The 17,120-nt window shown below is 33.1% G+C and overlaps 1 protein-coding gene across 6 annotated transcripts in view; it reads right to left on the reverse strand.

Moving 5' to 3' along the window:
- Positions 1-17,120, reverse strand: part of LOC119631574 (transcription factor Sox-1) — a 41,140-nt gene that overhangs the window by 16,906 nt on the left and 7,114 nt on the right. For 3 of the 6 annotated variants that reach the window (XM_038023919.1, XM_038023918.1, XM_038023922.1), the window contains 3 exons: positions 12,607-12,667; positions 11,931-12,536; positions 11,691-11,854 (listed from right to left, as the gene is read on the reverse strand). In XM_038023919.1, coding sequence (XP_037879847.1) covers positions 11,691-11,854; positions 11,931-12,536; positions 12,607-12,667 — 831 coding nt within the window. Of the gene's footprint in view, positions 1-11,690; positions 11,855-11,930; positions 12,668-13,304; positions 13,538-17,120 lie in introns of those variants that run through there. The other 3 variants (XM_038023916.1, XM_038023920.1, XM_038023921.1) reach the window with 3 other exon arrangements.

Genomic DNA, 17,120 nt, shown 5'->3' on the forward strand with positions numbered 1-17,120 from the left:
AATAACAATATGCCGTCACAATATAAGTACATCGTTCTATATATAAGTATAGCAATCAATCTGAGATGTAATGTACATAACATAAAATGGCCATACAGCAAATGTAACATAGTGAAGATTAGTTGAATGGAAGAAAGAGTTTTCAAATTTCTTTTGCTGACAATGATATTGATGCAGGGATCTACTTAATAAACGAGTTTCACGTATTGCCAGTGAAAAGGAAAACTTTAAACACACACAACAGACATGTCAATGTATTGAGTTTATAAGTGCACCGATGTGGGTGTTTCTACGCTTTACGATTAATATAAGAAGTAGAGTAGCTTTCTATATATACCGGTCATTCGACTTGCACAATATGTCAATTATAAATTGAAAATCAAAAATATATATTTGAACTAACTGCTCATAGACAAAGTAACATAAAACGAAATCAGAGAACAACTTTATAGTATGAAATTATCGGATAAAATTCTTGCATTTTTTCATCGATCGAACTCTGCTCTGCTACTAGGTTCCACTCAGCACTAATAGGCAAATATGGATTCGCTTAAGTAGTATGAAGCATATCCGGTCTGATATTTATCGAGATAGTATAACAACAACAACAACAACAACAACAACAACAATATTATTGTTATACGAAATTATGCGAAATATTATTAAATTCAATTTTTTGTTTTTAATTTTTTCTACACGTTTCAACGATTTACGAACGATATGAAAAACTTGATACATTGACTTGAATCTATTGCATATGTGAAGTATTTGCTGTATCCGTACTCTATCATTTAACTAACGGTCAGTCGTAAAAAGAGTAAAGTTTACAGAACAAATACACACGTAACTGGCAGAGTTATTTAACTACGGATGACTGCTTACACAACAACACATAATTCAAGTAGCGTTGGCAATTATTTACCTTTACTGTGGCTGCTGCTAATTGTGTTTAAAAGATTCTCGTTAAACTGTTTGAGTTCTTTTTTCTTTTTTCCTTTTTTCCTTTTTTTTTTTTTGGTAAAATTTTGTACACGAAGAGTTTGAATAATGTTAGTTAATATAACGAAAAAGGTAATTCAAACACAAAGTACGACATTTTCGCCAATATAAAATTAATGAAAGATGACAATCTCTGGTCATTAGATATGCTTTCATGAAAATTGAGGGAAATGTTAATGCTTGCAGTCCCGAAGAGTGGTAGTACACCACATCATATAAAGCATCGAAAATTCTCTATCACAATCACCCTAAGATGAAAAGATAAAATTTGCATTCTTAAGTGAAAAAAGTACAATTCTCTGTTAACAGCCCGAGAGGTTCACACGTTTCCATTCGCGGCAACTGCAAAGTTGATAAGATTGACCAATCAGTCATACCTTTTCCTGACACGGACTTTGCATTCTCTCGCTGCATTGCATTTACGTTAACCAATCAATTAATGAAGGAGACCAGGAGGAGAAATTGCCAGAAAGGTAATCATTTGAGAAACGGTATGAAGCGCTGCTATCACTTTACAGGACAAACTTTAAGACGATGACAGCCATAGTCGTAGACTAAGTCTGTCATTCTGGAATACATACAGTGTAGTCAGGTCTTAATCAGAATGATCTTTATAGGGCCTTTCGTATAGGTACTTTCCCTCTTTCTGCACTGTCTTAGCAAGAAAATTCTTTTCCACCCTTTCACTATTATCTACTCAGATCTCGATCATCTATCTGATGCTGCTTCACATTTCCGTCTTTCAAGGCGATTTTGTGCATTTTTCTTATGTTTCCTGAGATAACGGCTGAATGCAGGGCGGCCGCGTTTAAAATCACCAAAACTAATTGTATTCTCTACGTTTTTATGGAAAAGGGTCAAAATAATACTTGCCAAGCCATTGCTCTGCTTGAACGATACCTCTTTCCTATTAAAAGGCTATCCTTTATCAGCCCATGAAATTCATTCCAAAATTTTTCCATTGTCTTGAGAGTCACAAAGGAACGGTCATAAAACATCTATAAAACTTGCAAGGTAAAAATCATTTCGAATTGTCAACAGTGATGACGTCTATAAGTTAGTGTTGCAAACTTATTGCCTGACGTGTTATGTGTTTTGTTCTGAATGAATTACCTGAATCGGAGTGACGCATTTACAATAGTTTGCTAATCATTTTTTAAATAATTGCATTAGCATCACTAGCTCTAAACCACAATTATATAAACCCCTTGATTTAAGAATCAAGTAAGAATATTGATAGAGGATAGAGTACCAGAAACGCCCAATATGAAGACTTTACGCCGAGTTTTAAATAAAAAACTATTCTAAACTTTCGGGATAAATATTTGATCTTCGATTCTTAGCAATTGTGCTTGGCTTTTAGTAAATTTCTTTAGCACATACATATATGCTAATAGACGTTTTTCCATTGATGCTCATCGCTATCTGTCGAACGATTGTAACCCATAGAAAGGTGTGAGGGAAACATTTTAGCACGTATCGATAAGTATAAAAAATGGCATCGATCACACCATTTATGTCCATCTGTCCACTTTTCGTCTGTTGGAACACCGAAAAAGAGCTTAGTTTTGCTAACTTAGTAGTAGTAGTAGTAGTAGTAGTAATAGAACTTAGTAGTGCCAATACAATTAAAACAAGTTCAAGTATGTAAATATGGTATTCATGATGATGAGGCGTGGTGAAATACCAGAAAAATATGATAATACAGTACGCGATGTGCATCAAGATCAAGCACAAATTGCTGATGTGACGAAAAAAATTTGTCCTAAATCGAAATTTTCTCAAACAACGGATAGTTCGACAAATGGTTTTTCGCATAAGGGGAAAAATTTTATAGACGTGATGTGTAAAAATTGGCCGAAAGATGAAAAATATGTGCAACTGGCTATGGAGTGCATTTTATATAAATCACTTTTAACTATTGTTCGCAGTTTTTCTTTTCCAAGAAAAAAAATGCGAATACAAGACATGGAGACGGCGTCAGGAATGAATGCGCTTTTCACAGCCTTTTTCATATAAATTTTTCGCGCTTTCTATTATTACAATATATCCACAAAATAAATCTGTCAGACTTAAATCACACGTGGTAGAATAGTCATGTTCCTAGAGACTGGGTCTTCGCCCAATATTTTTATTAAATAACTCAATTTTTCTGTCAACAGTACGGTAGATGACAGCGAATTCCTCATAATCCTGCGTATTGGATTATCTGTAAGTTGAATTTTCTCTCTCGCTTTCGGGCTCTTGTCATATTGTGGATCCATAGCATAGATCCTTTAGCTTCAAATTTTGATAGGGATTTATATAACTTACGAGTGCTGCTAATGCTAATGCTCCTTTAAATGATAGCTAAATGTTAGAAAACCAAATCACTCTAATGAAAAGACGAAGACGTAACGCGAAAACTGAAATGCGCCGGCCTTAGTTCACAAGCTGATATTTACATAAATCCACATTTCATTGCTTTTAAGACGACTACGTTACAGCGGTTAGAAACATTATCTGTAGCAGTTGGAATGAATACGTATGTAGATGTGTGTTTGTGTGTGTGTGTGTGTGTGTGTGTGTGTGTATGTATGTTAACGGCATCCAAGGTTCGTTCCAATTCAAATTTAGTTTTCCTAGATTTTTGTATTTTTATTTTTTTTTTTTTATTCTTTCTTTTCTATATATATATATATTTTTTTTTTTCCAATCTATTATTAAAATGTATGTCTTAAGCCATCGGTGGTAGTACTTATTTCGATTTCAATGGAAGTCGACTCTTGAAACCTTTTTTATTTTTATTTTTATATTTATTTTTCTAAAATGTAAACAACACAAAAGAAAGTTTTTAACCTTTTTGCTCCTTTTCTTCATTGACTCCCTTTCTGTTCATCGACAACAAATACAGTTTTGACAATAGCTTAGAAATCACAAAAGCTGCAACTGACAGCAAATATTATGCTCATGTCAATTGACATAAAACTTATACAAAATAAAAAAAAGCAAAGTAAAGGAAAGAGAATTAAATAACTAATACATAATATATTAATATGCAGACATTAAAAAAAATAAAAAATAAATAAATAAAAAAAAAAAATACTAGTTAAATGTTTGTATTGAAGCCATTAGTATTTAAAAATTTTTTCAACGCTAATTTATTTCAAGAGGAGAAGAAAAAAAAAAAAAATGAAAAACTTAAATAAATAAACTTTTAGAGTCGGCATCATCCCAACCTAAGCATATGTGTACGAGTAATAGAATTATGTAAAAGAAAGATAAAAAAAAAAAAAAAAAAAATTAAAAAAAAAATGTAATATATTTTATTTTCCCTCTCTCTCTCTCTCTCTCTCTCTCTCTGTCTCTCTCTTTCTTTCTTTCTCTCTCTCTCTCTCTCTCTCTCTCGCTCTGTCTCTATCTCTCTCCATCTACCTATCTATCTATCTATCTATCTATCTATCTATCTATCTATCCCTCTCGCTTTACCAACAACCCCTAAAACTTATATTTTACTTTCCATGAACACTCGCATTCGCGCTCGTACTCGTTCTTATTTATAAATATTACACACATTTTGTTATCGTATCTTAACCGCAATACATCTAAACAAGCAAAAAAAGCAAAAGAATGAAAAAAAAAAAAAAATAATAAATAACGAAAAAAACTACAAAATGTTGCATATTCATAATAAAGCGAGTGAGTGGCTGAGAAGGACAACAACGAGACGGTCTTTTTTAATGCAGACGGAAATAACAAAAATAAAAAAAACGAAAATAACAAACACCAAAAATTCGATTGTTACTGTTGGTGAGGCTTTCAAAAATGTTTTAATATTTTTGAAATAATCTTTGTGGGTTGATATGTCAAACAATATGCTTCCTGACGGTGGATCAATATAAGTACATCAGCACACCTAGTGTGTTTGCGTGGTTGCTGGTGTTGTTGCTATTATTATTACGTTTTTATTTCAATGATTTTAATTTCTTGATTAGGAAATTAAATCATATTTATCTTGAGTAGTCTATCGACCACAAAAAATCTAATTGTTTGTCGACAATCACTCTCAACGCAACACACATTTAATTTGTGTCAACTGAGTTCGTCTTTGAAACATGCGTTGTTATTAAAAACCGCCCTCAGTTTGTAAAATTTTAAAGCTATTCATTCGATAAGTATATACATATATACATACACACACATATATATATATATATATATACATACATGCATACATATAAATTTATACGTATGCATTGTATATGTAACATTAAGTGCATATGAACGTACAATCAAGAAGAATTTCACAATTACTATTGTGCTTGTTGTTTGCGTGTACAATGCTTCATATTTCGTAAGAGAAACAAACCTTTCAAGTTGGCTTTTGTGTTTCGCTTTTAATTAATTTGCTTGTGCTATTATTTCAACTTCTGTTCTCTGTGCGACTTGTAAAACACACTCCTTTTCTTCTTCTCCCACCGCCGGAGGTGGTTTGTTTTTATCTGAATATTTGTAACTTACTGTGTGTGAATAAATTTCTCTCCTATTAAAAGTCTTGAGACAATTTCTAGGATGCCACTCCTTTAACTTAAATTGCAGCTAGCTTTCAGCTAGGTATGATCAGTGTGCCCGTTGGGATATTTAGGCAATAGGCAGAATTGTTCAGAATAACTTAAAAACCTATGTGCTATCAACTGTAGCGCAAGTACTTCTATTATTATTATTATTATAAATTTCGCCAGGGAAATAAATTCTAAGACTAAAGTCTTAAAAGCACTAGGCATCTAAGGCTTTCGGCTTTTTATTAAAAACTCTACTGCACTTGAGATTTGAACCTACGACCATTGAGTTGCTAGTCGAGACTCTTACCTACTCGGCCACTCAGGCGGATCAAAATACTTCTAAGCTAAATTCTATATTCTATCTATTTACTTCTTTTAATTATGGAAAATCTCCTGCCAAGGATCAATAAAAACATAATCACTGCTAACGAATATAAAAAATGAATTCGAAATGCGGCGAAAGCTCTGGCAAAATAAACTAGCCCTATAAAAAGTATGCGTCGCCTGTCGAAAAGTAGAGATTAAAACTCGCAAAGTCTTTGTCCGTTTAGGAGTACTAGGCCTCTGCATAGGAGGCCGCGGCCATATTCATGCCATGATGTTTTTTTTTTTTTTTTTAGTTTCTTTTTGCCATTTAGCACATGGCCGGCAATGTTGCTGGCATTTAATCGGGGAAAGGCCTCGACACTCCAAGTCTCCAATTTCGTTTATGACAAATCGTGTCCATCGTATCGGCAAACAACAAATTTTAACATTAACATGTGAAAGGAACGATTCGGCACCGACATTTTCTCTCTGCCCATAAGGCATAGAAGCGAACAGAATGTTGCGCTTTTACGTGGAAGCTTTGATAATAATCGGTAATTTTCGAGGACGAGGCTTCCGTTGAGGATAAGCATTAGTGTATTTGAAACAAATACCAAATGGATAAGAATATCCGTCCGTGGCCAGATTGCTATAGCGAAGCTACAATGCGTTAAACAAAAAGTGTGGTAAGGAAAGTCCTTAATTGAAGGCCATCTCTATCTTCGATATCCGGCAAATGTAAAACTATTTTGAAAATCTTATGCTTTCGCTTGAAAATGTGCCAAGTTAATTATAATTACAATTCGCTTCGTAAGATGCGCGAGTGCAAATTTCATATTTTAGCGTTGTTCAATCTTTTAATCTAAAGATTAGTAATTAATTAAAAAAATTTTAAAATCATTTTGGAGCTCTAAACACATTACGCGCTCCACTGTGATGAATATTAGGATCTCAAGTTGTTTGTATTTGCTCAACTGGATAACAATTCATTCGTTATTAATTATTATTGTCGCCGTTGCTGCTTTTATTGTTCTTAAGCTTTTGTTTTGCGCCATTTTTTAAATTAAAAAGACTGAGTGTAAAATATGCACAAGTACGAGTACGAGTACGAGTTTGAATTATAAAAAAATTATACCTTAAACGGTGTGAGATTAAAAACAACTAAGAAAATTATATACGGCTATGGCCGAATCTTCGATACCCAACACTTTTTTCTTCATATACAATGTACAAATATTTATCGTTATAGTTCACAAGTAATGAGTAAAATACTCTTTTTTTTTTTTTTATTTTTTTTTTTTTTTTTATTTTACTTTTGATGAAAACACAACTTGTTTTTTTACTGTGGACATGTCCTCTAACCGATTTAGCCTATTTTCACTACCAACCTGGGTGAAATAGTCTCCACTGTTTTTGCCCAATTTAAAGCCGACATCTTCATTTTAGCGTCCATGACTACGTTTACTACAGACAGACAAGCAGACAGACAGACAAACAGACAGACAGGCAGGTAAGATTAAACCAATTCGGAATTTGATGCTAATTAAGATTAATAAATAAATATGTGCATATACTTTTTAACTTCTCTGAAGCTTACTCCCATAATATTGCAAACACTTTGACTAAATGAATATATCGCGATCCTTTGTTTGGCGGATATAACAAATGAATGATATCAACTAAACGAGAAAACAAATTATTATATGAATTCTATCGACATATAACAATTCCTCAAGCTCAAGGTCCATTAAATGAGAAAAAAGAGAAGAAAAGAAAAAGAAACAAAAATATTGTTTGTTTATATCTTGTTATTAATTTAAACAAATTTTTTGTCTCATCTGACATACATATAAAAAAATTATTATATAGAGGGTTTCCCGAAATTAGTGGGTATTTTAGCCTTTTAATAAACTATATATATTTTTTATTTAAAACTTTTCAATTTTAAAAACATCAGCCCAACGAATATGTATGAATGATTATTTTGGTCTTTTGTACCATTCAGGCCCTATCTCTTAGAATATATATAAATTTTTATGACAATATGTCTTGTCATGACTAAGGTTTTTTTCTTTGAAGTTATCTTCAAGATGTGGCCTACAATTCACGATGTCAAACAAGTAAGTTTTCAGACCACTATCAATATTACCCTACAATTACGGTAAATTGGCTCATTTCTACAATCAAAGCTCACAAGCTTGTTTATTCCATCATTTATCATATATTGCATGTGATCTGCCGATATTTCATTTCTAATAAATCAAACGATGTCACTACATAGCAAAGTTTTTTTTAATTATAAACGTAGCTCCAATCATATATAAATATTATAATCTGCTGCAAACATTAATCCAGAACATGATACCACTATTCAATATGGCTATGTAAAAATTCAATTCAAAAGAAAGTTAACTGTAATCAGACAAGATTGACCAATAAAAAAAAAAATACCCAATAGCCAAAATCCAAATTTAAAAAAATTTCTTTATTGATTACACCGTACCAAAAATTGTATGTTGTTTGATGAACACACTTATATATAGTCCAATCTTATCGCAGTAAGTTGATATATTTCAAATCATTTTTAAAATGAAGGGCGAATTTTACCGAATCCAAGCTTGGTTCTTATGCAAATCACACAAACATTGCCGTCTAATCATAATAATGGCAATAATAACAATAATAATAATAATAATAGCAATAATAATAATAATAATAATAATAATAATAATAATGATAGTAATAATAATATTACTTCGTTTATTGCGAAAAGAAATAACTAAGTAACACTATATTATCATCGTTTGCATCGATAACGGTGTTGAACAGAACAACTTTGGTTATTTTTACAAAGAAAGGAAAACCAGAAATTCAAAAAGAAAAAAAAAAAAAAAAAAAAAAAACAAATAAAAAAAGGCATCAATATTTAATGCAATATGTTTACAACAATAACTCTTTACTTTAATAGGCACACACATATAACATATATACATGATACGCCATATAAATTACAAAAGCTTTTATTCTTTAAACAGAGAGAGCGACTTATATTTCATTTCTAATACTTGTATGCAGTGGAAGCATATAGTGATTTATGCAAATATGTAATAAGTACTATTCAGGTAAATGTTTATGCAACATGACTGAAATAATAAGTTTCAATCGGGTCTTAGTCAATACTTATAACGCTTGGCTGATGATTTAAACTATCTTTGTTATGTCATAAGGAATATCCTCATGAAAACCGGTAAGTATGTATATAAAGCGATAAGGCGACTAATCTCATTTCCATATTCGTCAACGAGGAAGGCGACAGTATACTATATTCAATATATATGATTGCGGTGTAAAACGAAACAAAGAACTGAAACGTTCTCAGAAATGTATTTTTATGAATAATTGTGACACATGCAGAGAATGAAATTTCCATGGTATGGGTGAAGAACATATAGCCAATTGTGTATATATATATATATATATATATTTAAATTTTTGGGAACTTTTTCACCTAATGAAGTCGCTCTTACCGATCGTGATTAATATACTGATTCTAGATCGTTTATTATGAGAGGGGGGTAGGGGGGTGGTAGGTAAATTGAGTTTTCATAAAATAATCTCTATACTGCGCACCCTAGGTGATGAGTATCCAAGATACGCCCTAAAGTTTTATTGTGTCGCTTGTGTGCACAGGATTTGGGAAAAGGCTTCTCGCCGCAGTCGGCGCAAATTGGCTGAATCGAATCTGACTCCGTAAGTACATGTACGTGCGAGTAGACGCGTTTTACGGGCTCGCGGTCGGCATTTGGTGGTGGATATGTAAATTACAAAGGAAAAAAAAAAATTCAAAAAAAATAAAAATAAAAATAAAATAAAATAAAAATCACAATACTAAGCTTCATGGATTTATTGTTATGTTAAAAAGAAAAGTTACATTAAGTTTTGCCAGAATAGAATTGTATAATCATTCGAGAGACGCACATCAGTATAAAACGTATTAACACACCAAGATGTCAATGCAATCCTTAAAACACGTGCCGCATCTAAGAGTATATAACGTACACACATATAGTTGAAGTATAACCGTTATGTGGTGGAGAAATTGAATTAAATTTGAAGAGCCCTTCATACCTAAATTGCGGTAGATCGGGGGTGTTCTTCAAGACACGCGTCGTTTATTTTCTCATTTAGAAAAGCAGGGATTAGTTTAAACTAAGTACTTAACTATGCAACTAGCAGCATGCTTATGGTGCTGGAACGATGAGCTGGCAAAGTTTGTCGCAAACATGATTTTATTTGTATTTGCCCACACATATGTCCAAACATATGCCCATATTGTACAATGTGTTTATATATAATAATAATAAGAATAATAATAATAATAATAATGTGTTTATGCGATCGTATGTAATGAAATGTTCGAAAAGCAATTATGGTTCTTAGGTAACCCTTGATGTTAATTTACAAACATTTTTGCTGTTAACCAGTCTATTGTCTGAATGCTGACGACATTCTCGTCAGTTAGATGATTATGCCAATCAATCGCTGGGGGCACTTAAGCAAGACTGGTCGGCAGTTTAGGAAGTATTGCATGCAAAAGCAAGCATTCAGTGATGGCCTACGAACTGATGTCACATATAAGTATTTAAGAAATGCCAATGTATATGTGTGCGTGTGTATTCGTTTATACATACGATCTAATACGTTTAAAAAAAAAAAAAAATAAAATAAAATAAAACCACTTAATCTAGTTCAGTGTGGGCTAATCATCGCTTTATTAGGCCATGCTTTTCAAATGTAAGAACATGTCGTGAGGACCTTTCCCTTGGTGATAATATCTTGAAATTAACCGAGCAGAGGCATCTCTCACAATTTTTATTTATGGTTTTTTTTTTTTTTTTTTTAATTGTAATATAGAACATCGTACGGACATATATATAAGATGTCGTTTCGTTGCTAATCATCGGAACTGCGCACTAAGCATATTATAATATTTTTGTATTCTTCCTGCGGATGAAGCTCTAAGCCGATTTACTAAAGTTACTTGTTGTCCATCCGTTTACCTGGCTGTTTGCTATGTGTCATTGTTCTCGAAATCACAAAAATTGAAATTGAAACTTTACAGTTAATTTGGATTCTACAGATACTAGAAATTTGGAAAAAGACCTAGTAACCTGCCTATATAGATATCTGAAACAACTTCAGGAAGAAATCAAAAATACATTTTTTTTTTTTTTTTTTTTCTAATGACATATTATAAATAGTTCGAGTTATATAAAAATATTTAGAAAAGTCTGGAAATATTATGCCACGCATGACACGCGCGCAATTAAGTGAAATACCTGAATATCCTAATTATCTAAAATGGATAGGTATGTATTCAAGATTTGTGAGAAGATAAATTAAGTAAAGATGGCTCGAGAAATTTCGGAAAATTTCTTTTGCAATTATTTGATTTGTCAGTCACGTGGCACTTATATCGGGTACTAGATCTTAAGTAAAATTTATGGCATTTTAAGAAGCGGTGTCGCTACCGAGTATGGGACGAAAGTGGTTAGAAAACTTTCGTCGATTTCCGACCTCTAAGACGTTAATCATTCTTGCGATCCAGTCAATGTTGATGTCTATCGCAAAGACTTTAATCGACTTCGATTGACGTTTAACGATTGGCGTACGAAATGGTTCGAAATTTTGTATTGTTCTTCTGCTTATACACCGACACCATATATATATATATATATATATATATATGTATTTTCGTAATGATCTGCACCACTACTATACGGCTGACTACTAGTGGCTGGTTAAGTGAAAAATTCAAATAAAAAAAAATTAAGCAAAACTTACCTAAACGCTTCGAAATTTCGGAATTATGCATTTTCGGATTGTCTTGAGCAATTTTCCTTCGTTGCAAACGGGACCAGACCATGAAAGCATTCATTGGACGTTTAATGTGTTCTTCGTTTTGTCTTTTCGTTGTGTTTTGTATCATTAAGCTAAAAAAAACATCGCTGTAAGAATAGAAAGTTAAATATACACATGAAAATGATTATATGCATAGCAATCGAACTGAATTAATAATATCACCTAGCACTACTTCCACCATTCATAAGAGTTCCCATGTTCTGATGTAAATTTGTCATTGGTGATGTTTGCGAATTGTGGTGTAAATGAGCCGCCGCTGCAGCCATGACAGAGGAGCTTGCCGTTGTTGACGAAGAGGAGGCTAAATTTGTTGAAGACTGATGATTTGTTTGATGGTTAATGTGTCGCAATGAATTTGACGTGCCTGACAGATTCGAGCAATTATTTTGTAAGATTGTGGGGGATGTCTGTATATGCAACGAGGAATGAATTGAATCTCCCCCTGGTACGGAATGCTGTCCCAGGTGTTGCTGAACGAAAGAGGTTTGTTGTGGACTTTGATTGCTTGGACAATTACTTGAATTAGTTTGCGGCATAGAGCTGCCACCTTGCGATATATTTTGAAAATTATATAACGTATTCAAAGCTACGTTGTGATTGCCGCCGTTATTTATTGCCCGGCTGGAGACGTGCTGATTATGGTGTACTGATGCTGCTAACTGCTCCAAATGGCTTTCAGTGGGTGAATTGATCGCTGAAGAGGGGCTACTAAAATGATTTTGAAATGTTTGTCCTGCCGAAATCGATAGAGGATGTGTAAGCGATATGCTGGAAAATGATATGGATGGAATACGTTCCATTATTCTATGAAGAACGACACACAAACAATGATACTAACTGAGAGGCTTCGGAAATAAAGCATGCGTTGCTGGGCACTTGCCAGATGTTTGGTATTAACACTAAAAATGAATAAAAATGGCTTCATCGAGTATTTTCATCAATAAAAATATATATAGATATATATATATATATATATATATATATATATATATATATATGTATATGTAAATATATAGTATATCTTATGTAATCACAATTCATTAAAATTTTTATTAAACGCTTAAATACTTAAAGTATTTTCATTCTCTACCGTGTGTTTACATTTCAACTAAGCCCAATTCATCAATACAACAAAGAGTCATAATTTATTTTGTTATTTTTAAATCATTGTCACAAACATGAAAAAGAGGCCAAAAAAGAAAAGGAATAAAAAATGAAAAATGAAAAAGAAAAACCCACAAAAAGTATGAACTTATATGTATACACACACACAAACATAAACACATCCATACATACATTAATACATAAATACATACATACATACATACATACATACATATTTACATACATCCGCAAGCAAAAGTTTCATTTACTTGTCAGTACGGAATGCATGCATGCTCCGACAAAACTTATAATTCTTAGAGAATGTTTAGCATATTAAAAGAAAAAAAGCAAAAAAGAAACTGATATGTCTTTTGTGTCGAATTTGTATTGGTGTCGCAAAAACTTGATTTGATTGATTGCTAAATATCTTACTTGCAAGAAATTGTGTACAAAAACCCACAACACAACCGTAATCGTATATATTCAGAATAAGGATCTTTAATACGCACCACCTCCGAATCCTACAGACGATATTCCCGTTCTTACACCCATCATTAAATGATGAACGCATATAAAGTTTGCTATACTATTTGCAACAGCTACTCACAGGCCTCTAATAAGCCATAAGCCGTGTAAGCCATATATATACACCATACACTATAAGCCTTAAAGATAAGAAAATTTACAGTTTGTTTTTTTTTTTCTCTCTCTTAAGCTCATAACAGGTTTTCCGGTAAATTGATTTGTCCCATCACTAAAGCGATTCTTCTTTTCACATATCACATACTTTTTCCATTATTCACTTCGGTTGTCATTATTTCTTCATTTGACGAAAGATGCTCGCCACTTGGGAATTTTTTAAATTTTGGTAACATGTTTCGTATCCGTGCGATTGTCTAGATGAACAATGATTTTTCTTTGCTAAACCAGATAAGTAGTGAGTCACTAGTCAACACGAGGACCACCGACTTTTTGCCTATACCTATTTTTACCGTTATGAATCATTTTGAATCATAATTTTTTCATCTTTTTATTCATAACTTTCGATCCTGCAAAGATATTTCGAAATTCTTCTATTCAAATCGTCAGAACCGCTTGCACACCGATTATGAATACATTAAGAATTAGCGATAAAATTAATCTAATTCTAATTAATAAAATTGGGTGAAGAATTGGGTACTAATGCGCATTAGAATAAACTGGAAATAAATTGGAATTAAGACTTAAACGTTACCGGTGGACAAGTTAGTAACCCGATCAGAACAATTTTTGTACTGAACGTGACTATGATGCTGGCAAACAGCCAAGTCATAGCTTTATGGTATAGAAAGTCATAGACGAAAATATAAAAACATATACGTTGTGAGCTTATATAGAATCAGATTTCGGTCATTTCGTGACCTCGTACTCTTAATCGATGGAGGATTATTTGTACCAAATTTCAGCGTCCTGCATACTTTTCTGTTACTGTAGCGATACCATAAATGTTACACGTTCAAATACCGGATAACAAAACAGCTAAGGAAGAACTGATTATGGGTGCTTAAAAGTCTTTTCATTTATATAAACGCCATCAAAACGTATGGGAATTTTACGTATTTTCTAAGGGCAAAAGTTCAAAATGGTCATACTGACCCGTGCGGTAATGGTTAAAGATATGCCTTCTCTTGGACTATTCACACTTTCATGCCCAAGAAGAAGTATCAATACGGCAAGGCCATCTTCTCACTCCGACTACAGTTTCTCAGGCCCATGAAAATTTATACCATGCCAGTCCGGTCGTGAAATTCTAATGAACGTGTCAAGCAGCTCGACTGTACAGAAAAGAATAATTTCATGTAGAGTTTCCCGTCACCTAGAAATGTCTCCCATTAGCGGAATTGTATCCACCGCGTGTTAATAAGAGTCGATTAAAAACTTGATTATAGCAAAAGAACTATGGATTAGCCAACCAGAGGAATGCACCGAAATACATGCCTTGCTCTTCTATAACTATTCGCATAAAAACTTTTGATAAAAACTTTCTCAAAATCTCGGCGCAATTTTCAGCTTTCGCACAGCGTCCACATGTTCGACGTTTATGCGAGTAGTAAAGCAAGAATTTTCGAAAAAAATATGAACAGAAGAAATGCATATTCGAACAAGGTTGGATTCGTGCCAACTTGAAAACTTTTCGTTGGTTATGCAATGCCACAGCAATTATTATAGAAAGCTGTAGAAAGGTAAGTTAAAAATTTGCAGGAGAACAACGCTTGCCTTCCCCTTACGAGTAGAGAGGACGGATTGGGTAGCACCTCAATCGACGAAAGGAATGATAACTGATGTGTAAGGTTATTTTATTCAAATCGCCCAAGAGCTCGCCACGCATTGTTACAACTGAATCTTGTTAGCAAATAATTACACTTGACACTGCCGGACATCCCGGACAGTCTTTTTTTATATAATACTTTATTTGAATTTTATTTTCACAAACCAAAACGTATTTTGACCTTAAGAAATATAAAATTTGTTAATTGTGCTTTTATTTGAGAGTTGTTTCAGTTTAACTGCAATCTGTATGCCTAAATAAAGCTGTTCTCGTCCCACGCCTTAACACTCTACGATTATTATGTGCGAACAATAACCGTTGACTTCACTTAATTCTGGCATGGCGTACAACAATGTAACCTATGCGTATAAATGTAAAAATGTATTTTGCATTTAAAAAAAAAAAAAAAAAAACTATGAAAACTATGTGGAATAATCATTGTAATCATCGTCTTTATACGCATATCTTTATTTTATGTAAAAGTGCTCACATTGGTTTATTTATTCTCCCATTGTCCCCCCGTGACTGGTCAAAATAGATATTTCATCGTTACATCGTCGCCTCGTGTCGTTCGCTTTCCTTTGCGCATTATGTTTAGTTTTATTTTTAATACAGAGATTTTTTAAGGGTTACTTTACTTTACTATTATTAAAATGCGTTAAATAATCCCTTTAGGGTCCCCCAACTGGTCCGTACGCCGTTTAGTGGCATGAATTTAAGGTTATTGTGAAAATTTCTTTGTATTGACTTTAAAATCCTTTTTAGGCTTACACGTGTTAAATACACTCAAGTTGGATTAAGAGTGTTTAAAAAACAATTTGGGGTTAAGCATTTCAAATAACAACGGCAACAGCAGCAGCAATAGCAGCAGCAGCAGAAGCAGTAGCAGCAACAACAACAACAACAACAACAATATAAAAAGGGTTAAATTTTGAATATGATTTCAATTTGTTTAATGGTCTGCGAGTTATTGGCATTTGAGTGTCCGTCATTGTTGTCGTACATTAGATCCTTACTCAAGCACAGAATAAAACAAAGAAAAGTACTATGCGCCGTTAGACCACACGATTCAACATACGGTGCATTTATTTACAGTATGGCCCCCTGCGAGTCACTCTCTACTTTATATTTCTACTTAAAACGTATAGAAAATTAAAGACATCTTCAAAGAAAAAAAAAAAAAGCGAAAAGCAAACAGTCCGCATATTTGCAATTGCACTTTCTTGGGGTCTTAGTTAATATATGGGTATAGTTCGATGCTAACGATATCAAAAAACGCAGATATGTTGGAGCATATGTGACTTTTTGATTTTTATATTTTCGAACGGAAATGATCATTAAACTCTTTCAATATATACTTTCACACTTATGTGAACCCATACGCATACTAACGTGTATACATATCTATTATATAGACTTGAAGCTCCAAAACAATCAAAATTCTACAAAAGATCTGAAGGATTATAAAAATTAGCAGAGGGTTTCTCTATGATTTAGTTGTTTAAGAAAAAAAAAAAACTGCTCCTCAAGGTTATTACATTAACCATAGCTTTTTTTCCTTCTCTATCCGCAATCTGTACTGACCACAAGCATAGCAGCATGGGTAGAGGACATGCCCAAATGCTTAAAATTAAAAAAATGAATCTTATGCGCCAGTGTCAGAATCGAATGCATTCGATCGAATACGTTAAGCGTTTTTGAAGTTTCCTCTAAAATTCTTATATCATTTATGATCAGAAACGTAGTTATCTAAAATTCGCTCGAGATTTATTGTTGTGTGCGAAGTTAATTAGTGCGATGTCCTAGGTCTTGATTTTATTTACTACTTTTTTTTGCGCGCCGCCTATGTGCAAGTTTTAATGCATAAATATTTACTGGAAAATTCTCTCCATATCTCTCTCTCTCTCTCTCTCTCTCTCTCTCTCTCTCTCTCTCTCTCT

This window comes from Glossina fuscipes, unplaced genomic scaffold (assembly GCF_014805625.2).
Source record: "Glossina fuscipes isolate IAEA_lab_2018 unplaced genomic scaffold, Yale_Gfus_2 1, whole genome shotgun sequence".
NCBI lineage: Eukaryota > Metazoa > Arthropoda > Insecta > Diptera > Glossinidae > Glossina > Glossina fuscipes.